This window comes from Gorilla gorilla, chromosome 12 (assembly GCF_029281585.2).
Source record: "Gorilla gorilla gorilla isolate KB3781 chromosome 12, NHGRI_mGorGor1-v2.1_pri, whole genome shotgun sequence".
Taxonomy (NCBI): Eukaryota; Metazoa; Chordata; class Mammalia; order Primates; family Hominidae; genus Gorilla; species Gorilla gorilla.
In genome coordinates this window covers 70,993,571-71,019,644 of record NC_073236.2, presented here as the reverse complement: position 1 = coordinate 71,019,644, position 26,074 = coordinate 70,993,571, and the positions used below count along the sequence as shown (strand labels likewise).

The window sequence follows — 26,074 nt, the reverse complement described above, 5'->3', positions numbered from 1 at the left end:
GAAGGATCAAAGAGAAAGAAGAAATTGATGATGCAATAGGGATGGGAGAGTGTTAACAGCCAGTTCACCCATTGTACCAAGAATAAGGTAAGGGGTACAGCTTGCATGCAGGTAGGTGAGCAGATAGAGTGAGGGAAGCTTGTGGACATTCTCTTTCAGTTACATTGATTTTCTCAATGAAACGGGAACCCAGGTCGTCAGTAAGAGTAAGCAAGTGGCAGGTGAAGAAGAAAGTATGACAGAGTCATCTAGGAGAGTTGGAGAATGAATGGAGCAAGGTGTGCAGCTTAGATGCTGGCTAGCAGTGACTGTTCTGAGCACTTTGTACTGGCTTTTCTACTAAAGCCTCACAACAGCCTATGAAGTAAGCCCTATTATTTGCCCCATCTACAGATAAGAATTGAAGCACAAAGTGGTCAAGAAACTTGTCCATAGTCCCACAGCAGGAAAGCCAGGATTTGACTACCAGTGATCTGTTTCCAGGGCCCAAATGCTTAAGCACTAGGTTAGGCTGACCCAGTTAAACATGAAAGCTTGTCACGGAACTGAACTAAATAGAATAGAATAAAGGTTGAATTAATGTTTGTGGTGCAACCGCTCTGTGTCAAGCTCTGCACTAGATTCCTCTGCAAAAACCCTTTGAGTTGTGGTTACTATCAACCCCATTTTACTGATGAGGATATTAAGGTCTGGAAAGATTCAGTTGCTTGTTCAAAAGTTGAAGAGCTAGCAAATGGAAGCCCACACCATGTATACGGCCCACACACCCTGATTCTAAAGCCCACACCCTGTGTACAATGCCAAAGAACCCTTAGGATATGTGAGTGGGTCGACCTAGCTTAAGTTGCTTCATTAAGCCAAATACATCAAAACCCTCCCTACGTCAGGCTGAGATCACTTGCAAACTTTATCCTGAGCACCTGGAGAGCTTGCGACATGGTCCTTACAGCAGGAAGAATTTAAAAGAAGATAATTTTGGGGGAATGCTTGTTGTTTTTCTGACCATTTTTGGATGCTTGATCCATTAGGTGAGGAAGAGGAGAGCTTAGAGTTGAAGTAGATGATGGGAGTTTGGACATTTTCTTTTAATTAAAACTGTAGCCTTTTATAACAGAAGCAACCATTCTGGTTTTTCAAGCATTTCCAAAAACCATTTTCTCAAGAAAGAGTGCTCATAATGTATCATCTTCACTGAACAGCCACCCACTTCCTCAAATGCAAGGAAGCAGACAGTTAAACACACACACACACACACACACACACACACACACACACAAAACCAAGAGGCAGCAGTTGTTTATCACGACCTCAACTCAGTAAGGCCTGAGATTCTTTCGAAAAGGAGCTTTGCTTCCCATGACGCAGAGGGAAGTGTCAACTGGGATATTTCTGGTAAAACTGAAAGCAAGAAAAGCAGGGTGCTAGCCCCTGTGGGACTGAGGGTGGAGGCTGGGGGAGTTTGGGTGCCATCCTCCAGTGACAGATGGATGGACCTTTCATCTAAGAGAAAGGAGGAGACACGTTGGCAAATCAGCCTCAAGCCTAAGATTGCTTGTGAAGCAATCATAAGGAGGAAGAAAAACAGACACAAAAACAGAGGGAAAGAGCGAAAAGACAAGAAGGGCGCAAACTGTGACAGACTCACCGCTTCAGTAACTACTCACTTAAACTGGAAGCAAAATGTCCCTAAAATTGCCAAGGAACTGGGATTTCAACCTGAAAGTGGAGGCTGCGAAAATAGGTATGGTTGGTGTCTTTTCGTTGCCTCTGTGATTCTTACGTATACTCGAGCACCATTTGCATGTTGGTCTGCAGGGAGCATAGTCTACTTAAAAATGGATCTCGCAGCAAATCTGAGTTTGAGGGACCATTTGCATTTAAGTTGGCATGCCAGGTCCAAGTTCTAAAATGCTGGGAGGGGGTTCTCTTTCATCTGGACAAAACAGTGGGATGGAACTCCTTGGTGTGCAGGATCTGGGGTACTTCGGATGATTTAAGGCTACAGACTACACACAAAACTGTGAGTTTTTAGCATATTCCATTTCCTTCCTGTTTGGAAACTCATCCATATTTTGAATGGTTCTGAACAGGAGCACAAAGACTAGAGTCTTTTGAAGTGCTCAATCTGTAAGTAAATTCAATGGGTGTTCTGTTTTGTGAGCCCAGGAGTCAAGGTGTATTAAAAGGTAGTAGCAAAAGGTAGACAACAAAAACAAGACAGGAACATAAAAACGTACTAAAGTATAATAAAGACCTTACATAATAAATATATAATTAAAGGAACAGAATGGGAGGGAATTCTTAGATGAGTTGGAAAAGAGATGTATTTTTTTATTATTTTAAGGGAGACTGGCATATTTTCTGAGATAGTCTGGCCTTTAATCCATACCCTGTCCTTCTAATGATGATAGTGATACATTAAGTTTAATCTATATATTCATTATGAAGTTCTTTACATAGATTTCTTCTATTGCTAAATTGGTCACAGTAATTCACGTCAGAGCAATCGGGCTGAAAACTATTGCCTACATTTATGTATCTCACCCATACATGAGATAACTTCCTTGATATTAGATATAGGTAAGTATTAAGGTGTTTCTAACAGCTTGGAGGAATTTTGCTTGGAACAAGGTTTAGATTTGAACCTCTAATGGGGTTAAGTGTGCTACTAAAATAAGTGCTCCACTGAAAAGTCACAAGCGGAGCATTAATGATGTAGGTCTGAGAAAGGGTTTGAAAGAAAACAGAGTAATCAGAGAAGCCATTTATCTTGATAACCAGGGGAGATTAGCGTTCCCTAATCAAGCTGTGAATGATTGTATGCTGAGGTCAGTTCAGAGAAAAGGTAGTGTTCATACCTCTTATAAAAGCAAGAGATTTTCCTCCTAACTGTCATTGATACAAATGTACTTGGCTAATGCTCAATCTATGTCATACAAATTGTATGTTTCTGTTCCTTTGAAAGTGTCCTGCTTCTACATAAATAAGGTCATTCTGCCTTCTCTCCACCTATGTTTGAACACAGGTTATTAGGGTCTTACTCTCCTTTGGTTTAAAAAACAAGAAAGTTGAGACAATTAATAGTTAAATGATTTTTTTCACAGATATAGGAAATTACCACACTAGAGCTCAAGACTGCATATACTCAGGTCTGGGATTTGATTGAGTGAATTTCATGATTTTTACCAATGTTTCTTAAAGCATGGTCCCATAGATAACCTATATCAGACTCACATCAAGTGCTGGCTAAAAATGCAGATTTCTGGGCACCATCCTTACAAAATCAGAATCTCTGGAGGAAGGCCCAGGATCCTGCATTTCGACAAGCACCCCCCACTTTCATCCTCACCTGAGGAAGAATTCCTGCTGTACGTACTGTGGTCTATGTTCACTAGCCCCAGCAGACAGTTTTCACCCATTTAGTATAGGGCACAGTGCTTGTTCTTAACTGGGCACACAATAAATATTTGTTGGCTGAATGAATGCTTCAGCCAACAAAAACAAGCAGATGATGTTATTTAGTATTACTTAATGAAAAAATAATAATAAGGACATAATGAAATACAGAGGAGCCCTTGTCATTATCCATGCTATCTACAAGTTTGTCACCCTGAAGTACTGGACTACAGTAGGATGCATTTATAAGTGTCACATGAACTAGAATTCAGATCATAATCTGAGTCCTCTGATGGGGGAGAGCCCTTGACTCAGTCACAGGACTTCCGGTCCCCTCTCCAGCATCCTGTGTCCAGGTGTAACTGTAGGAACTGGCTTACCAATATATCAAAGAAACTTACCTCTATTGGGAAGACCTGTGGAACTGGGAGTTATGTCAGGAAAGCTGACAATCTGTGGTTTTAACATTTTCTCAACCTAGATACCATTGACATTTGGGGTTGGATAGTTTTTTGTTGTGGGGCCTGTCCTGTGAATTATAGGATGTTTAGCAGAATCCTTGGCCTCTACCTTCTAGGTGATGGTAACACCCCCCTACCACTACCAGTTGTGACAAATAAAACTGTCTTTACATATAGCCAAGTGTTCCTTGGGGATGGGGGTGAGGGTAATATCTTCTCTAATTGAGAACTCCTGGAGTAGATGATCACCAAAAGGGTGGAATATAAGGTCATTTGGGACTAGAACCCAAATATTAACTCATGATTCACTCTGTAGCTGAATTTTTTGGAGGCTCTTATTGAGATCTGTCTTCAGGGAGCCAGGCCATAGCTTAGGAAGGACACTAGAATGGGCACTTGGTGAAATAGCAAGACGCTGACCCAGAATGTGACCCAGGAAAGGGGCCCTAGCTTTTTTTGATGAGCTATGTTTCCAGTTTCCCCAGAATCTTGTGAGCTGGAGTGAAAGTGAAAGTCTCTGAGAGTGAGGGGAGGGACTCTCCACTGTACTTCCATCTCAGAGCTGAAGAGGGTCTTGCTGGATGGCAGACTCACCTGAGTCCACTACCATGAGTCTGACAGATTTTCATGCAGTGATGAAGAAAAGTCACAGCACTTCCTGCATCTGACCTATTGATCCTGGCAGGAATAGGGGTTTGAAGAAAAAGGAAAATGCAGAACAAACAGTCTTGACTTGAGGTGGAGCCAAGAGCACACACTTCTTCCTTTGATCCTTTATCATTTTCAATTTTAGAATCATGACAGCCTTTCACTGCCTTCACGCGGTTACTCAAATATTTTGCTCTTTAATTTACATGCCTTTTTAACTGAATTGTCATCACTGGAGGACAGGTCCAGACTTTCTGGACCTCCAGCCCCAGGTTACAGGGCTTTCTTGAAAGAGTTACATGGCTTCCCAATGACCAGGCCAGTCTACTTGAGCACATTTTGTACCTTATTTGAACACTGAAATGCTGGTTCCCCAGTTTCAGGAGAATCCTGAAACTATATAGCCCATGGTGAACTGATTTGTGTTTGTTTGATGTTCAGCTTTCTGAACATCAGAAAGTGGTGAGTGCTTTCTTTACAATTCATTACCAAACTTACTATATGCTAACCAGACCAGCCTGGGTTATGGACTGAATGTGGTCTGTTTGCTGTGCCCAAAGTCTTTGCTTTCCATGAGTAGCCTCCGGTCCCCGATAGATAAAGGTCCCCACACATGCAAGTAGAGTCACTGCTAAAAATACAAAAAATTAGCTGGGCATGGTGGCGGGCACCTGTAATCCCAGCTACTTGGGAGGCTGAGGCAGGATAATTGCTTGAATCCGGGAGGCGGAGGTTGTAGTGAGCCACGATCATGCCACTGCACTCCAGCTTGGGTGACAGAGCAAGACTCTGTCTCAAGAAAAAAAAAAAAAAAAAAAAAATGAACATGGCCTTCTATAGACAGTGAACAGCTACACAAGGGAGCTGTTCCTTCCGGGGCCCACTCTATTTTTATGCAGAGGTTACATTGCCATTGGTTGTTTAAGTAAAAATGTCTGTCCATAATGTTGCTGTTGACTTAACATTTAGGCATAAATTAAATTCTCTCCACGAAGTGCATGCTTCCTGCTGCCCAGGCCAACAGCCTTCTGGCCATTTGAGGAAAAAGGACTGATGTCACCTCTGGGCCTTCTGCAGCAGCAGCAGAGTGGGGACCAACCTAAGTGGTGATGGGAAAACAGGACCTGGTTTTATATCCACTCATGCACAAAATTCCCCCTGTACATGCCAGATGAGGTCAACTTAGATTCTGTACTTTGTCTGAGACTGTGCACTTGGATTGGCACAGGCTAGCTTGATGGTTCTTGGTGCCTATGTGTCTGAAACTAGGCCAGGGTTAAGATGCCCAATGGCCCTGGCGTGGGTATACATCACTATAAGTCACTTCATTAATGGTAGTGCTGCCATCTCCCTGTCTCACACCTCACAGTTATGAAGCATCATCATGTAGCATCCAATGGGAGAACTCTATGGAGACTCCACCAGCTGGAATGTGGTCCTTTTGAGTAAGGCCCACTATGGGGGTGTTGGAAAGATGCTGGGACCAATTGAGAGAAGTAAGTTGATGAAAATGGTCCTATCACACACAAGGCAGCTTGAGGAAAGAATCTTGCATGAAGGTGCACCCCAGTCGAGTGGTCTGAACTTGTGTTAAGATACAAGAGATGGGAGGGAGTAAAGAGCAGAAGCAAAGTCCCACTGGTGGCCACAGCAATTGAGACCAAATAGTACCTGGAAGAGCATGACGGAGAGCCACAGCGAGGCACAGGCAGATTGTGGGGATTCTGTCACAGAGGATGGCATGGAAATTTTGTAGAGTCCCCAGACAGGAACTGAGATACAAAAGTTACAAAGAGAGAAAATAATTGACATTTTTTGTGTTATGCTTTACTCATCATCCTTTTTCTCTTTGAAAGCTTGTTTAAAAACCAAAAGTCACTTTGCAAAGAAAAAAAAAATGATACCCATAGGTCTGGCAGACCTAGAATATAACTTTGTCTTCTTTGAGGGACTGCAGTGCTTCCTCATTTCTAGTAAGACAGGAGTGCAACTTACTGTGTTCTCTTTGTCTTGGCTGCCAGGAAGCTGAGCTAAATATGAAATATGAAGACAGTCCTGTAGGGCATGCAGTTCAGTGGGGGCAGAGACAAGGAAACAACTGCAAAGCGGTGAGAGAGGTGCTGTGATGATGAGAACAGCTATGGGAGTCCCAGATGGTGCCTAAGAGGAATTCTGGCCCCACCACCCCTGTTCCCATCACTGCCATTCACCTTCTTTAAGATCTAGGTGCAGATGTTCTTGAGGGGGCCCCAGACTCGCTGTCTTTCTCACAGTGATTTTCCTGCACATTGTATCTACTTTTTTGGAGAAACAGAAGGCTTTATACTATGTATAGACCCTCTGCATGAAGGAATTAAATGGAAAGTCTTTATGATCTGGCCCTTCTTACCTGCCCACCTCTCTCTTGCCACCTTCCCTTCTCCTGCTGCACACTGGAGACTTCAGCCACATCCTCCCTTCTGTAGCTTCCAGCTCTTTCTCATCTGCATGGAGCCCTCTCTCCATCTAGGTCTCCCTTACCACCACCAGTTCCTACCCATGCTTTGGTCACAATGTAAACATCTTGTCCACGGGGAGTCTCTAGGTCTTCTGATCACTGGAGAGAGAGTATAATAATCCTTTCCCAGGCCATTTAAACAGAGAAGTTTACAGCTCTCAATACTGTGGACTTCCTTTTAGATAAGAGCCATGAACATTTCTGAACATGCATATATGAGTCAACCCCACAACTAACTGATCCTTTGGCTTTTGAACAAAATGAGTTGTTCTTAATACGGTATGTAACACCAGCACTCTAGGCCCTCACTGGGGAGAATAACCTCAGATTGCCCAAAGAAAGGGGCTAAATTGTCCATTGACTCTTCTTGATAAAAATTGTGAAAGAAAGGAGGACGTGTGATATAGGAAAGTGTGCATGAGCTTGGGACTCTGCTTTAAGCAGTAGTGAATCTGGGGCAAGTTGCTTAGCTTCTACAAATGAGATAGTAACACATATGCTGAGAGGAAGAAAATATTTCATGCATATGACATATGTTAGGTGCTCAGCAAACATCTCTTTCCTTTCTTTATAGGCAGTCTCATTTCCAACCTCAGATCAGACTAGAAGCTGTACTTGGATTACATTATCTTGCTACCCTCGCAGAATAGGGCTCACTGAGTTGTCTTCTAATGTTATATCTTCAGTTTATAGCTTCCCTGCAAGTAATGATTTCATGAAATCTGCTCCTAATTGTACTGGAAAAATGAGAATGAAGAATGGAGAACGCCAGCAACTTCTATGTATAACTCTGTGTGAGAAAGTTGCTTGGGAATTCAGTGCTCAGAAAATAACTTTGTCTTCTTTGAGGGACTGCAGTGCTTCCTCCTTTCTAGTAAGACAGGAGTGCAACTTACTGTGTTCTCCTCTTTGTCTTGGCTGCCAGGAAGCAGAGCTAAATTTGAAGCTGAGTCACAACTTCTAACGCCCATTTGATTAGCATACTTTAGTCTTTGTCTTTGATCAGAGTTTATGTGTTCATTGCAAATAATTTCCATACTTTAAAAAATGTTATTATTTAAAAATATAGATGGGGGAGTCTCACTATGTTGCCCAGGCTGGTCTCGAACTACTGGGCTGAAGCAGTCCTCCTGCCTCAGTCTCCCAAAGTGCTGGGATTATATGCATGAGCCACCACACTCAGCTTCAGATTTCCTACTTTTTAGTAGTGACTGAGCATTGCAATTTATCTAAGAAAGGTTCAAGGAATATTAAAATGTTGAAAGTTATTTCTTTTAGTTCATGAAGTAAAACGCAATTCCATGACCACTCATATTCTTTACCTAGAGTTACATAAAATTATGCAATCTTCAGTACATTCAGACCAGTCATTTCATTTCACGCACTCATTGAGTCACTCATCATAAAACATGTATTTGCTCACTTGTATGTGATAGGTACTTAAGCAGCATTGCCCTGCTGTGCCTCTCATGCTGCAAGCACCCCTCATCATCCCTCCACCTTTCTAAAAGTAATGCTGAACTTTGCTACCACCATCTATTCTCCTTGAGCTGTGACTGACTAAGGTGACAGCTGCCGCACTGTCTCCTTTCCACGCCGTACTATCCATCCACCCCCAAAACATGCACATGTGGATCTCAGCTCTGGATGGGGCTGCGATACCCCACTGCTGGAATTTTGGCCTATGGTGGCTGAACCATTTGCTTCCTTGTTGGTTTGGAGTTTCAAAGTGAAAGAGGAAGCAGTAAGATATGGAGTTCCTGAGTGTGATGTGAATACTTTTTAATATTTTAAAATAATTTTATAAAGTTTACAAAAAGAATTTTCTGACAAAGTGTAAACTAACCATAACGGAATGAGCCAGCTATCATACAGTGGTTAAAAAGCTGGCTTTGGGGCCAGAATGCCTGAATTTGAATCCCAGTATCATTGATCGGTCACTGTGTGACGTTGGTCCTCAGGTTTTCCAACTATAAAATGAGTGCAATCCTAGTGCTAACTCATGCAGTTATTGTGAGGGTAAGAGAAGATGATCTATGTCAGCATAAGAGCTGGTATCTAGTAAGTGCTTCATAAACACTAGTAATTATCATTATTGTTATGGGCATTAGCTATAATGGAGATCTGATATCAGCTCCTTTGAATCAAGTCATTGGTGAAAACCACAGCCAGCAGCGCCAAGGTTTTGTTTGTCTTGATTAGGTTTAGTTCTTCATTCTTTTCTTTAGACATATGGTCTTTACAACATCTGCAGATATCTCCTCTCCTGCCCAGTGTCTGTTCCTGGCTCACAGCACACATGCTGATCTGCAGTTGACTGCTCATGTTCTGTTTCTTACTCTTTATGCTTCCAAATGCCATGTACTCACTTCCTTCTCAATTTGCATAAATTGTGGCAATTTTGTCTGCATGGCTATTCTTGTTTTCTTCCTTTTTGCTTTGTTTTGTTTGTCTATTTTTGCCAGTTATTTTCCAAATAAGTAAAATGCCTGAGTTGTGACTTTCTAATAAGGATAATGATAGCTTCTGGTAAGTTTCCTGCAGAATTCCTGCTGTAGAAATGTCATTGTCTCTGTGCTATGACAGGAGCAGTTCCTCAAACTTTCCTTGCTTTGGGTAGGCAAAGAGTGACTCTGGGTTGTTTGCTGTGTGGAAGACCCTCCTCCATGACTTAGTGCTTCCTCCTCCAGAGCTGCCCACCATCTCCTACTGTCATGCGTACCTCTGGCCACTGAAGTGAGGTTGGAAGTTGTTAGTTTGGGCTTCAGGGGCTCAGTGTTTAACTGCTTGTGATCACTTACATGTGGGTTACAGCAGTGGCAGAGCAGTTTTTCCTATTAGCTGTAAGAGTCCTGTACCTGGCCTACCATTCTCTTTCAGATCATTATTTGTAGATATAATTGTGGGGGAAGAGCAGGACCTTCAAAATGAGGCTCCCGCCTTTCTTGTCCTCAATTCTGCTGTTGCTACCCAAAGATTCTTGTGCATGCATTCTTCCTCTTTGACTGTCATTCTGCATTTGATTCCATGCACCTGGTCATTCAGAAGCCAGAAATCCACTTTATTAGTGAGTGAGGAATCTCCTTATGCAGACATCTCAGAGTAAAAATGATAGCAGATGTAGAGTTGTCACCTCCAGTCCATTCTCAGCCCAGCCCTTGTGCTCTGTCCTGAGACCAATCTGTTTGATCTTGATTTTGGCACTGATCTTCTTCCTGTGAGTGTTCCTCATTCTCTTTCCCAGGTAGAGCGACAGCTGGCCTGATTTGTCTGGGACTCAGGGGGCTCGTGGGACATGGAACTCAGTGTGAAAACCAGGAAAGTAACCCTAGAATCAGGTCGCTAGGCCCAGGGAAACAAAGCTGTAATTGTGTTAGGTGCTTTATATGTTTCTTGAATTGAATTTCCTGAGAAGCCACACAATTTATGGCAAAAATTGATTTAGGAGAAAATATCTTTAAACCTGGAGTCATTATTCTTTCTTTTTAGTACTCATGATTAGAAATCCTTCCAAATTCATTTTTCAGCCTCCTTGAAACTGTCATGCTAGCTTCCTCCATCTGTTTTTATGAAATCTTTTAGTCTTGCTCACATTTTCTCCAGAAAGATCGGGAGCCACATCTGTCAGTGTATTGCAAGGTACTTCTTTCTAAAATCACACAAAAATTCCTACCCTTGTGGGTCCTATATCTGGCCCGTAAGTTTGCTATTCTGCTTTCTGGATATATATATATTTTTTCCAACTCTATCTCTCCTTCCCCATTACCAGGGCCACCACCCAGCTTGTCCTGGGAAGGCTTCCTGAATTACCCAGGTACAATTAGTCCCTCTCCCTTCCGCGAGATTGTACCATTTTGCTCATTTTTCTTCTATTCTGATTGACACATATTTATTGGACACCTACTATGTGCTGGACACTTTACTAGGCTCAGAATGTAAGAAGATGAAAAAGATTAAGATTCTGGCAGTCTCATTAGAGACACTCTGAGGAAGCAGGGCTCTCCCACTAAAGGGAATTAGACATATGCAGTGTGACTGTGACTGTGACATTTAAAAAGCTGACACAGGGTTTGTTCTGTAACAAAAGCTTTTCTTGCCCCACTTGAGCCATAGCCCCTAGATATCTACAAGGGGCAAGTTTTTACATGTTCATTCAAGTCTATATGCTCCTTCCAAAAAGCCACAAATCAAGCTTCTAATGCCACATTGTTATTCTGATTTAGAGCCAGTAGAGAGTGCCAGCGGACAATGCAGTTGCATTTCCACCAGTAAATGTGGTCTATTTTCATTATTTCTCCCCAGAAAACCCTGGATTTAACCAGTTTTCTGGCCAGCACAAAATTATCCCAATCTCATTCTTCTGTGGCCTGAAATGCCCAGCATGGTAATGAAAGTGATTGATAATGTAGTCAACTTTGTGTCTTCACAGATAAAAAGTAAGATTCCAGATAAAAATCACTTCCTGAAAGAAAAATAAAAAAGGACACTTGACTTAACTACGAAGACATACCTGAATGTAGTAGGCAGTCTTTGAGAACGAGGCCCCTAAAGGCAGATGAGCCTGGGTTTGATTTCCAGCTCAACCTTTTCTCACTTCTTTGACTTTGGGCAAGTCACTTTAATGTCTCTGTGTCTCAGTTTTCTCATCTGAAAAATGGGGCCGGTAGTTCCACCTCCTTTGCAGAGCTGTTAGGTAATACTTCCTCCAACCAGCTCAGCCACTCATAGTCATAAATAAACCATCTCACCTCCTACAATTGTACCACCTCTGAAATCTCACTTTCAGACTTCCCACTCTGTGCCCACCACATCCTATGTGCCCAGCTTACCCACTCCAGCAATTCTCTGACATTACCTCAGTGAGCCACCATTCCATTGGTCCCACCATTTTTTCACTATCAGTCACCCCATTCGGTCCTCCTTACCACAGATTCATAACTAGCATTAAATCTACTACTGAATATGCACCCTTAAATTCTCTGGCCATTTTTCCTCATCATAACCCCTAACCCTATTTAAACCTAATAATCCACCTTCTTAGTGCCTGTAACTGGACAGCTGAACATCGCTGGAGAAGATCACCCCTGAGCTGCCTGGATTCACTTTGAGTTTATGACCAGTCATTTGAGGTGGGCACTCAACAGAGCCAGACAAACTTACTACGTCTACTGTCTTAAGAGTCCACTAGTGCTGCTGTAACTAAATAGCTGAGACTGGATAATTTATACAGAACAGACATTTATTTATTACAGTTCTGGAGGCTGGCAAGTCCAAAATCAAGGTGCTTTCAAGATCCATGTCTGGTGAAGGCTCATTCCTTGTAGATGATGCTGACTTGGTGGTCTCACATGGCAGAAAGGGATGGGAGGGCAAAAGGGAGGAGTGTCGTGACCTCACATGATGGAAGAGCAGAAGAGGGTGAACCCACTCCTTCAAGCCCTTTTACGAGGATCTTAATACCATCCATCAGAGCAGAGCTGTCATGACCTAATCACCTCCCAAGGGCCATACCTCTTAATACTGTTGCATTGGAGATGAAGTTTCAACATGAATTTTGGAGGGGACACCATCATTTAAACTATAGCACATAGCTAGTAAATTCACTTTCATTTTCCCCAAAGCCTTTATGCCTACTTTTTAATTTTCTCCTCAAGGTCTTAACACTTCCTTCTGCCGTCACTCTCACTGATAACATTCATAGAGAAAAATATGTACAACTAAGTGAGAATTACTCAATTTTCCTACCACCAAAATTTTCGTCTATCCACATCTTTATCTCCAGTGCTGCCCATAGGCCTGGACAACAGGGACCTCCATTGGAGACATGTATTTTAGAGGGTCCTGCTCTTTTCTTGCTCCATCTGTACTCCTTCCTCCTCACAGGGCAAGGAGTCTGGTCAAGGGGACATGCCACCACCTAGACCCTGTGCCCTGCCTGCCTTCTAGACCATCTGAGATTGTGAAATTCCCTACGCAGATGGCCAGGAGCTGCAAGAATGTTTTCTAGGTCCTCCCAGTGGTTTTTCTGCAGACGGTTGATTGCAGAGAGGCCCAGAACAAAGTTCGGATGTCTGGGCTGGGGTGTCCACATTCATGTGTGTGAGGCCCCTGACTGTGAAAAATGGAAATGGAGATGGAGGGAGAAGGGGCATGGGTTTAAAGACAGGGACCCCCCCCCCCCGCCTCTACCCCGCAGGGCTGGGTGTGGTGGCTCATGCCTGTAATCCCAGCACTTTGGGAGGCCGAGGCGGGAGGATCACCTGAGGTTGGGCGTTCGAGACCAGACTGACCAACATGGAGAAACCCCATCTCTATTAAAAATACAAAAAATTAGCTGGGTATAGTGACGCATGCCTGTAATCCCACCTACTCGGGAGGCTGAGGCAGGAGAATCGCTTGAACCAGGGAGGCGGAGGTTGTGGTGAGCCGAGATTGGGCCACTGTACTCCAGCCCAGGCAACAAGAGTGAAACTCCATCTCAAAAAAAAAAAAAAAAAAAAAAGACAGGTGTCCTCATGTATCTTCTTGACACAGGCTTTCAAATGTAAGTGATAGACTGATTCCTTCTCACTCATCAGTCAGCCCAATTAAGCATCTGTCCTTGTCTTACTCAATTGTCCTGCAGCATTTGACACAATCAGGCATTTTCTCCTTGAAAAAAAATTTTTTAGACTTCCTTGACACTGTGCCCCCTGGCTTTCCCTTACCTCATTAGTTACTCTTTCTGAGTCTGCTTTCATGAAGTCTCCTTCTCTACCAGATCTCTTAACAATGAAGTGTCCCAAGCAGGACTGGCCACATCATTTGTGAAGCCTAGTACAAAATGAAAATGTGGGGTCTCTTGATCAAAAATTATTAAGAATTTCAGCATACTGACAGCAAAGCATTAAACCAAGTGCAGGGACCATCTAAGCATGGAGCGCTGTATGACTGTACAGGTTTTCTGTGAAGCTGGCTCTGGTCCCAGGGCTCAGTCCCCCTGTCCTCTTCTGTTTATCCAACCTTAAAACCTTTAAAGCCCTTTCCATGGCTTTAAGTCCTACCTTAACTTTCATACATTAGCTCCAACTTCTCTTCTGGGTTCTGGATGGCCCCATATCTCCACCTGAATATCTCACGGGCTTCCCTCCCCCAGTGTGTCCAACACAGAATTCTGAATCATCCCTCTTCCCACCCCTCCACACCCAGTTCACCTGCCCTTTGCAAAAGGCTCTACTATTCACCGAGTTGCTCAGGCTAAAAACCTAGAGTCATCTTCATTCATGTTTTCCCCTTCCACTCCAGATCTAATCCACCAGAAAAGACTTTTGGATTCACCACCAATTTATGTCCTTAATCTGACTATTTCTGTTATCTCCAATGCTGTAAACACTGCCATTTCTTGCCTAGTCTAGGAAATAGTTAGCTGACTTGGCTTCCTGCCTCCACTCTTGTCCTGGACCATGTATTTTCTGCACGGTGGCCAGACTCGACGTCTTTTAAAAGTGGAAATCAAATGTGTCAGTTCCTCATTAAAATTTTCGGTATACTTAGGATTAAATTCAAACTCATGATCTATGCCCGTGGGATCAGGCCCCTTCTCCTCTCTCTCCACCCACCTGTAGTCCTCTGCTCCTCCCACACTGTGTCCCAGCCACACCCTCCTTCTATTAACAGTTTTCTGAACATCCAGTGCTCATAGCCACCATCTCAAGGCCTGTCTACTGTTCTCCCTGAAATGTGCTTCCCAGATCTTACCATGGCCTTTCCTCCACTCCATCCAGTTTTAGTTCAAATATTATCTCTTCAAAGAGGTCTTTCCTGACCCTAGCATATAATTAGCTGTAATTAGCCCCTGCAAATCCAATCTCTCTTTATCCCATTATCTTACATTTTTTCTTTATACTGTTATTTGTGCCTGAAACAATCTCATTCCTTTGCATGTTTGCACTAGATCATAAGCTTCTGAAGGCAGGGCTTTGCCTGTTTCATGCACTTTTAGATAGTCACTGCCAAGAACAGTTTCTGGCACATTACAGGTATCAAAGAGATTTTTGTGGAATAGCCTGTGGCCTGTTAACTTTTCTGCAGCCCAGTGAAATTAAGTAAGTTAAAATGAGTCCAAAGCATTTTTTTTCCTGTACTTATTAGTGATTGAACAACAGTTTGGTCCAGAGAGAGATATTTCTGACTTTCTTATAGAGAGGGAAGTGGGGCTTTTGGTTTCTGAAGCTAATTTGGAACAGTATGTGGGTGACTGAGCGTTTAGCTATCCCTGAGGGCGGTCAGGGCTTAAGTCGTTAAGGCTTAGACTACTGAACAGAGCTACAAGGGGTATGTCTTGCTCCTATAATCAAAGTCTTCTCGATGATTGAAACTCAAGTGTGGGCAGAGAAATCCTTTAGACTCAGGGGCCCTGGGAAAAGTAGCTCTACTCAGGAATCCAAACATGAGAATTAAACCTCAGTTTTGTAGTATGGGCAGTTAGGTTTAGTGGGTAACTGTGATTAGAGGCGAGGATGGGCAAGGGAGAGGAAGAAAGAAAGACAGAGAAGCTTAGAGAGAGAGGGAGAGAGACACCAGCATACAGGGGTGAGGAGAGGCAGATGGAAGGAAGAAGGAGGAAGAACAAGTGGAGGATGGATGTGGGTGGAAGAGAGGACCAATTACATTGGGCCCTATGCTTAGAAGGGTTCCACACTGAATTTGATGTTTTGTTGTGACCATCCTAAAATTCTTAATGATTTTTGAACAAGGGGCTCTACATTTTCATTTTGCACTGGGCTCTGCAAATTATGTAGCTGACTGACATTCTGCCACCTTGTATCACAGGAACTAGGTCATCTTTGAGCCATCCCTTGGCCTCATGACCTCCCCCTTCCCCAACTGACTGCACTGTCAGTCCTGTCCACCTCCTACCTAGATCTCACATTCATCCACTTCTCTTACCTCCCTTTCAAGCCTAGATTCCACTGTAAGCCTCTTAACCATTTCCCATCTTGCAGTTTTCATGGCCTTTAATTTATTCTCTGTGAGCACCCCAGTGCTTGCGAGTGTCGATAGCTTTGTCGATCAGAGCAGTCACCCTGAGGCTAAAGGGAATCATGCAAAGGCAGCCTCAGTGCTTGAGCTGAACATTCTCAACTCCTCCACTAAGTTAGTGGTTACCAAACGTGGCTGTCCTGGGGAGGTTTAAAAAAATTCATCTGCCCAGGTTCCACTCCAGAGACACGGATTTAAGTGACAAGGGCTGTGGTCTAGGTATTCGAACTTTTCTAAGCTCCCAAGTGACTGGATATGCAGCAAAGTTTGTGATCTGTGCCATAAGTGTTGCTAAGACCCAGAGCCACAGCACAATGGCAACACATTCCCAAAATGTTTGCAATTGTGTTACTTTATCATAGTGGTTTTGAGTTTTGCAAAATTTTCTTCTCTAAAAATATACATTAAAACATTATTTAATATTCCAGAGTACAGCTTTGAGTAACCTGGCCCTTTTTTAAATTTTATTTTTTAAAGAGACAGGGTCTTGCTCTGTCGCCCAGTCTGGAGTACAGCTGTGTGATCACAGCTCACTGCAGCCTCAACATCCTGGGCTCAAACAATCCTCCCACCCCAGCCTCCCAAGTAGCTGGGACCACAGGCGTGCACCGCCATGCCCGGCTGATTTTTTTTCTTTTTTTTTTTTTGTAGAGATGAGGTCTTGCTCTATTGCCCAGCTGGTCTTGGACTCCTGGCCCCAAGTCATTCTCCCACCTTGGCCTCCCCAAGTGGTGGGATGACAGACATGAACCACTGCGCCCAGCCCCATGAAGCCACTTTTTTTTTTTTTGAGATGGAGTTTCATTCTTGTCACCCAGGCCGGAGTGCAATGACATGATCTTGGCTCACTGCAACCTCTGCCTCCCTAGTTCAAGCGATTCTCCTGCTTCAGCCTCCCGAGTAGCTGGGACTACAGGCACCTGTCACCATGCCCGGCTAATTTTTGTATTTTTAGTAGAGACCGGGTTTTGCTATGTCGGCCAGGCTGCTCTCAGGTGATCCTCCCGCCTCGGCCTCCCAAAGTGCTGGGATTGCAGGCACGAGCCACCGCACCCGGCCGAGCACTTTTTAATTTTTGGAAAATGTGTACCTCCACTGTGAGAGGCGTCTGTGTGTGTGTGTTGTGGTTTGAGTGCCCTGAATTAGTTAAAGGCATTCCTTCTTCTCTGAGGTTCCCTGCAGACCTGACTGTCTGTGATTCTGCAGATGTCAGGGCTGCACAGAAGAGGGTGGAGGCCGGGCCGGCCCCAGCTCCTGCTCACACAGGGAATTAGTGTCAGAAGTGATGTGTTAAGGGGTTACTGAAACCAAAGGTGAAAGCTTTTTGCTTATAATGTGAGTAGTGAGGAGGAGGCACTAATAATAGTTATTAATGCCACTTGTCAACAGACCCCTGGAAAATAGGACAATACATCCTTTCTCTCCCAGCAAGTCCAGCTGACATTTATTTCACCCGCTTTAAGCACGAATTACCTGTGGAGTATCCTAGAAGGACTTGTTTTTGGAATAACATTGCAGACTCCAAAAATTGTCTACCGTTTCTGACTCTTTCAATGTCTTTCACTTGTACACAGTGTCTCATTCCATCCTAAGAGGGGTTAAAGGATGCTCATCCTCGCGCTGAGCCCAGGGAGGGTGCAGGACTTGCTCACTCACCCAGGCAATGGGGGGTGCTGGCCTAATCCCAGGCAGTATTCTGACTCCCAACCCAAACCTATTGTTGCTCCACTAGAGACTTTGGATAGAAACCAGAGGAGAATAGGAAGGGCCAGGAAAAACTCAGGCATGTAAAACAAGGAACCAATTTTAAGGGTGGAAAGCTAAGGTGGAGATACATAGCATGTATAAATAAATGCCATGTGCCATGGGCATTTGGCACATTTTAGAGGACAGTTAAGACTCTTACTATCCTCCAGGTAGCAGTAGATTTCCTCCTATTCGCACACCTGCCGTTGCCATTTTCCCTTTCTGTTCCAAACGACTTCAGAGTGGCTTACAATTACACCCAGCTAACATCTGTATCAGGTTTATATTCAGTGTCTTTCCCTTTGTGTCCATGGATTAGCTTCAGTAAGCCCAAAACCCTCTAGAAATTGTGTGAAAAATTATATGCATATAGGCAGATTCTCAAAGGGGCCTGTAATCTCACAAAGGTTAAAACCATTGCTTTATGTTTCCAAGTACAGAAAATCTCCTCATTAAGTAATCCTGTAATAATTAGTCTTCCTGGTCTGGACCAATCCAAGAGCGACAGCTAACCGGGAAAATCCTAGAATGGCCTGCTGAAGGCTGGTCCTGGCCAGCCACAGGCCTGCATCCTGTTCATTGCGAGGTGTAAACTGAAGCTGGGAGTGGCCACTAGATGGCGGCAAACTCAGCCAAGTTTGGCATGGGCTTCCGTTGGCGCTACCAACTGGCAAGCTGTGCAGGTTCCTGGCATCCATTTCATTAGCTTCAAAATAACGCGACCACGAATAGTTGATTGAATTTTAGACCCCACGTAAAATTCTTCTGGACCTCACTTATTGTGTTGGGGCAGGGATTTACTGTTCTTTCAATTCACTTGGTCTTTAAAGCATAGAGGGCAGGCAGCAAAATTACCCTCCACGTCCTGACATCTCTAAGGGAATAAAGCTTGGGACTGCTGTAAATAAGGAAAACTTGTTAAAGTTCATGAAATCAGCTATGGAAATTGTGGAACGTAAGTCATGGTTCCATTTGTTTTATAGAAGTGTAAAAAATGAAATCTGTTCTTCAAGATAGAAAAAAAAAGAAATATTATGAATGCCATTTAAAGGAGACACCTGCCATTTCTGTTTCCAAGTTCCCCTGGGGCCCACAACCTTTTATTTGATAGTAGGTCTCCAGAGGAGCGGGGGCATTATTGGTATCTTACAGATAAATATAATGGGCCTCCTTAGGGCTGTTTTCCCAACTCCACCTTTCTAAGGGCTCCTGACCCAGTCTCCAAGGATGGTCACTGGCTTGAATTTTGGCTTGAACATTCCCCCTTGGACATAGCCAACTAGAGCAGAATGAACAGCTGACTCAAGCTGTGTCTATCTCATTTCTCCTCAGTCTGAGGTTCACAGAGAATGGGCATTTGTAAGTGAGTCCTGGAAATCAGAGGGCACTAAGAGGAAGGCCTTTGAACTCTGTTGAGAACTCAAAACCTGCAAAATGTGCCTTGATTTCTACTCTTCCTGAGCCATGATTTCCAACCCCCCAAATTTCCCTAGATTTTAGATTTTGTGAAATAATGTACTATGCTTTAAAAATTACACACACATAAATATTATATACATAGTATATATACAAAGAGAGAGAGAGAAAGAGAGAGAGATATCAGGGATTCCCAATCGCATCACTATTTTGATCCAGATAATTCTTTATTGTTGGGGGCCATCCTATGCATTGTAGGGTAGTCCCTGGACTTTACCCAGTTGATGACAGCATCAATCCTCCCAGTTATGACAACCAAAAATACCTCTAGACATAGCCAAATGTCCACTTGGGGTGGATGGGTAGGTGATAAAACCACCCCCCAGTTGAGAACTATTAGCTATCTATCCTTCTATTTATCTGTATCTAGATTAAACCAACTTGATTTGGTATCTGTTTCTTGCAACCAAGATATTAACTGAGACAATGGGAAAATAAAGACGTAGAGAAATTATCTGAAATGCTCATATAGTAACACAGCAAGTTACTGTATGGCGGAATCAAGACTAGATCCCAGAGCTCCTGAACATTAGTGGGTTTTCTGCTACTTTCCACAAGAGAACTCCTGTGCAGGGTCTTTAACCACACCAACTTGCCCAGCATCTTGCTTTCCTTTGTATTAAAACCCAGTACTACTTGAATTATGGAAGGAAACACTCCTGGCTACATTTTCTTATTTGTTTGGGTCACCAAAATAAATAATGTGGGTGGGGATCATGGTAGGGCTTTCTTCACAGGAAGTTGAAGCAGTGTGGGCTTGTTGCCAGGCGTGGCATCGCATGGCTTTCCTTAGCACCTGTGAAAAGAGCAAAGCTAAATGAAGGGGTGCTATCTGTCCACTCTGAAATGTTACTCCCAGATCACTGGGGTAGATTTAGCTTGATGTTGCTCTTGAATGTAGTCTTTCCCACGTTCTCATGTTTTTTCAGGTTACTTACCTCAACAAGTCGCTGTAGAATAGTAAATATCACTTAATTTTTTTCATTCAGAACTTCAGAACTTGCATTATCTGTGGAAACATTTGAAGGTCAGGAGGAGGTGAGAATGTCAGCTCTGTGTAACAAATGTGCAATAAATGTGAGCAAATGAAAACAATGTTTTTAAATGGTCATTCGGTAAGACGTATTTTTTTTTTTTTTTTTGAGTTGGAGTCTCGCTCTGTCACCCAGGCTGGAGTGCAGTGGCCCAATCTCGGCTCACTGTAAGCTCTGCCTCCCAGGTTCACGCCATTCTCCTGCCTCAGCCTCCCAAGCAGCTGGGACTACAGGCGCCTGCCACCATGCCCAGCTAATTTTTTTGTATTTTTAGTAGAGACGGGGTTTCACCATGTTAGCCCGGATGGTCTCGATCTCCTGACCATTTTGAACTGCAATTAGGTGGGTTTTGTTAAATACATACAGCCACGTAACAACCACCACAATCAAGAGTTCCATCACTGTAAAAAATTTCCTCCTCTCATCTATTTCTAGTCAGCCCCTCTCACCCAGCCCAAACTGTGGACAACCACTCATCTGTACTCTGTTCCTATGCTTTTGCTTTTTTCAAAATGTCATATAAATGAAATGATAATGTGTGTTTTTTGAAGCCTGGTTGCTTTTATTCAGCACAATGCATTTGAGATTCATCCATGTTATTACTTGTATAGATAGTTTTGTCCTTTTTATTGTTGAGTGGTATTCTATTGTATGAATGTATCTATTCATCACTTGAAAGATATTGGGATTGTCTCTAACTTTTAGACATTACGAATAAACTGTTGTAAATATTTGCTTATAAGTTTGTGTGAGCATAACGTTTTATCTCTTTTGGGTAAATATTGAGGAGTGCTACTGCTGGATCATATGATAGGTATATATTTAACTTTATAAGAAGCTACCAAATTGTTTCCCAAAGGGGCTGTATCATTTTATGTTCCTACTGGCCACGTATAGAAATTCTGGCTGTTTCTAATTCTCACTGATCCTTGATATTGTTAGTTTTTTAAAAATTTATGTTAGTTATTCTAATATATTTGTAGTAGTATCTCATCTTGATTTTAATTTACATTTTCCTAATGACTAAGGCTGTTTGGCATCATTTCATTTGGTGAAGTCTCAAATCAAAATTTTGCTCATTAAAAAATTTTCTTGTTTTCTTATTGTTGAGTTTTGTCCTTTTTCAGACATATGATCTGCAAATATTTTCTCCTAACCTGTGGCTTGCTTTTCACTCTCTTAGTGTTTGCTTTTCATTCTCTTAGTTTTAATTTTGATGAAGTCAAATATCACGTTTTTCTTTTATGGATTGTGCTTTTGGTGTCAAGAGTTGTTTTTGATAACCTCAATCCAGTATATTCTGTAAATATTGAATACATTTCATAAATATTACAGACTCTTTGAGTCTTTTGTTCAACTCCTGCTTGCAATGGTTTGCAAACATTTTCTTTTATTTTTTCTCTCCAGCACTGCCCACATGAACACACCCACACACTTAAGCATTATAAACACAGATTTCCTGTGTTACTCTGAACTCTCAACCCCCCTTTTCCAGGCCTCCTCCCAAAGATCATAAAAGCCACATTTTCCAAAATATCTTTTATCACTCAGAGAAAAGTGCTGGAAGATTGTGATGACCAGTACTATTTTTATGGCAGAACACTCCAAAATAAAAAAATATATATCATACTGGATTCTCTTTTTCAAAATTATGCAAGTTAATTCAAAATGGCATTCTGAAAACTCACCACCCGCCAATTCATCAGTCCCAGGTATAGCATAATACACGCTATGTATTAACTGAATTTAATGTTAAAGTCAATTAATTAGCTACATTTATCTATTTGTATTTTGAAACCTCTTCCCATATATTAAAAGGAACAGAAATTTTTGCATGCTTTTTCTTGAGTCTGAGTACAACTTCTACCTACCGCTCTTGCATCTGATTTTAAGTTGGCTTGTTTCACAGTTGATACAATAAGAAAATGCCAAGAAAGAGGAGTGGGGGTAATGGTTGAGTTAAAAAGTTGAAAGAGGAAAAATTTGATTTGTTCTTGAGCACACGGAGCAAATCCCTTTCTTTTGTTTCTACAATTTTACGTTAAGATATTTACTATTTCTTTTCTAAATGTATCCTAAACAAGCTTATTATAAAACATGTTATTTTATGTTTGATGAATCTCTATTTGGTATATGCATTAAATTTAATGAAATTATACCCTTAAAATATAGCTCATAGAGGATTATGTGTACCTGGCAGAATCTATCCCGCCACCTAGACAACAATTACTCTTTCCAAGTCTGTCTGATGTATCTATTTTGGGACCCTGGTGTCTAATCAAAATTGGCAACTTCCAGAAGGAGGCTTGGACAGTGAGTTGTACTTAATTTCAGTGAGTTTCAGCTCTTAACACAATAGTGTCTGCACATCCTCTACCCCTAGCCCTGTGGCAGGCTTTCCAGATGTGCATACATTCCAGTAGCAGCTTGCGCTCAACGTGCAGGAGCCAGAATGGGAAAAAATGAACCCTGTCCTGCAAATAACAGGGATCTATGTTGTGATCACTGATGCCTGCCTCTGATCACAAAGGTACAGACAAAGAAATGGGAACCATGTGTTTGCAACTCTCCCTATTGTTGTAAGCACCTCCCCCTCTGGCTGAAGTGACTTCCAGGGGATTTAAAGAGCTTGTGCCTTTTCCTGTGTCTCCTTCATTTTTCTCCTTTTCCCTTTTTGGGAGCCAGACATTGAAGACTAAGACATTCAAAAGCAACCACGTAAATGGGGTAAGTTGGAAAGACATTGAACTTGCCCAGGGGAAGGTGCAGCCTCAGAAAAGACCTAAGAAGACTCTTAAGTGTGCAGTTCAGGCTGATCCTTGGCAACCTACAACAATTACAATAAACAAACAAAATCCAGCAAATCCTTGAGGAAGGGAGACAATCTGATTTCCAGAGTTACCATATCATTAGATTCAGATATCCAGTTTTTAGCAAAAAATTATGAGGCATAAAAAGAAACAAAAAGGTATGGCCCACTCAAAGGGGAAAACAAAGACCAACAGAAACTGTGCCTGATGAAGACCTGATGGCACATCTACTAGACAAAGACTTTTAAAAAAATCTAAAAGATGCTTAAAAAACTGAAGGAAAATGTGGAGAAAGTCAAGAAAATGGTGTATGCATTAAATGAAAATATCAAAAAAGAGACAGAAAACATAAGAAAGAAACTAAAAAGAAATGCAGGAGCTGAAAAGTACAATAACTGAAATGAAAATTTTAAAAGAGGGATTCAAAGGCAGATTTGAGCAGGCAGAAGAAAGAATCAACAAACTTGTAGATAAGACGGTGAAAATTATCGAGTATGAGAAATACAAAGACAAAAATATAAGAAAAGTGATCAGAGCCTAAGAGACATCTGGGTTACCATTAAGTGGACCAGCTTACTCATTGTGGGAGTCCTAAAAGGAAAAGAGAGAAGGGTGCAGAGAGAATATTTGAAGAAATAATGATGGAAAACTTCCCAAATTTGATGAAAGACATGAATATAAACATCCAAGAAGTTCAATGACAGCTGATGAACTGAAAGAGACCCACATCGAGATACACTATAATCAAACTATCCAAAGTCAAAGAGAATTTTGAAAGCAGTGAGGGAAAACTGATTTGTCTCATACAAGCAATTTTCAATAAGATTATGAGCAAATTTATCATCAGAAACTTTGAAGGCCAGAAGTAGTGGTCTGATATATTTAAAGTGCTATTTTTTTCAGCTGTCAACTAGAAATTTTATACGCAGAAAAAATATTCTCCAAAAGCAAGGGAGAAATTAAGACATTCTCAGATAAACAGAAGCTGAAGGAGTTTTTTACTTGTCTTTGCAGTAAATGCTAAAGGGAGTCCTTCCTGCAGGTTGATATAAAAGGACACTAAACAATAACTTGATGCCATATGAAGAAAAAAAGATCTCAGCAAAGGTAAATACATCTATAATTATAAAAGTCAGAATTACTATAATGATGGTATGTAACTCCACCTTTGTTTTCTGCATGATTTAAGGAGCAATCATTTTAAAAACAATTATTAGTCTGGAAGCTAGCATTATTGTCAGTCTGGTTTGTAATTTCACATTTTGTTTTCTACACAATTGTGGAGACATGAAAAATTATTAGTATATAAAGATGTAATTTTGAGACATCTGCAACTTAAAGGGGTGGGGTGCAGAGCTGTTAAAGGAGCAGAGTATTTGTATGTTATTAAAGTTAAGTTCATATAAATTTAAATTAGAATATCATCACTTTAGGATAGTAAGTGTAATCCCGATTGTAACCAAAAGAAAGTAGCTAAATAATATAGACGTACACAAACACGAAGGAAGAAAGTTAAATCTTTCACTACAAAAAAATCAACTAACACAAAAGAAGATAGTAATGCAGGGAATGGAGGACAAAAAAGCTGTAAGGTATGTAGAAAATAAATAGCAAATTACAGAAGTAAGCTGCTGCTTGCCAGTAATTACATTAAGTGTAAATTAGACTAAGCTCACCATTAAAAAGACAAAGATTGGCAGAATGGATAAGAAAACAGCCCACCTATACGCTGTCTACAAGAGACTCACTTTAGACCCAAAGATACAAATAGATTGAAAGTGAAGATAGAGAAGGATATTTCATGTAAATAGTAACCAAAAGAGAATGAGTGACTATACTAATATTAAAGAAAATGAACTTTACATTTAAAAAATGCTACAAGAAACAAAGAAAAACATTATACATTAATAGATTGCTCAGTACAATGAGAAGATATAACAATAATAAACATTTACACATCAAATAACAGACCATAAAAATATATAAAGCAGGCATTGATAAAATTGAAGGGAGAAATAGGCAGTTCTATAATAATGTTGGAGACTTCAATACTCCACTCCAATAATGAATAGAACAACCAGACAGAAGATAAGTGAAGAAATAGAGGACTTGAACAACACAATAAACCAACTAGATCTAAGAGACATATACAGAACAGTCTATCCAACAACAAAATACACATTCTTGTCAAGTGCACATGGATATTTTCTAGGATAGACCATATATTAGGACACAATTTAAGTCTCAATCGATTTTAAAAGGTAGGTATCGTACAAAGTATCTTCTCCAGCCACAATGGGATAAAATTAGAAATTAATAAAAGAAGGAATACTAGAAAATTCTGAAAATAGTGGAAATTAAACAATACACTATTAAACAAACAATAGATCAAGGAAGAAATCACAAAGATGGTTAGAAAATACTTAGAGGTGAATGAAAACAAAAACACTACATGTCAAAACTATGGAAAACAGAGAAAGCAGGAGTAAGAGGGAAATTGATGGAAGAAAGATCCCAAATCAACAACTGAACTTTATAATTTAAGAAACTAGAAAAAGAAAGGATAAACTAAACCCAGAGCTAGCAGAAGGAAGGAAATAATAAAGATCAGAACAGAGACAAATGAAATATAGAATATAAAAATAAGAGAGAAAGTTAACAAAACCAAAACTTAGCTCTTCAAAAAGGTCGACAAAATTTACAAGCCTTTTGGTAGATGGATAATGAAAAAAAAAAGAAGATTCAAATTACTAAATTCAGAAATGAAAGTGAGGGTATTACCACCTATTCTACAGAAATAAAAAGAATTATAAAAGTACTATAAGCAATTGTACACCAACAAATTTGATAACCTAGATTCAATGGAAAAATTCTTAGAAACACAAAACCTATCAAGCCTAAACTAAAAGAATAGTTTTAGTTTAGAAAAGAATAAAATCTGAATATGCCTCTAACCAAGGCAATTCAGTCAATAATCAAAAATCT

General features: G+C 41.3%; 1 protein-coding gene across 2 annotated transcripts in view; it reads left to right on the top strand.

The window, feature by feature from the left end:
- The first annotated feature begins 1,271 nt into the window (after positions 1–1,271).
- ARHGAP25 (Rho GTPase activating protein 25) overlaps positions 1,272–26,074 on the top strand; it is a 90,874-nt gene continuing 66,071 nt past the window's right edge. For both annotated transcript variants that reach the window (XM_019021567.4, XM_004029349.5), the window contains exon 1: positions 1,272–1,741. In XM_019021567.4, coding sequence (XP_018877112.2) covers positions 1,681–1,741 — 61 coding nt within the window. In that variant the 5' untranslated portion in view covers positions 1,272–1,680. The remainder of the gene's footprint in view (positions 1,742–26,074) is intronic.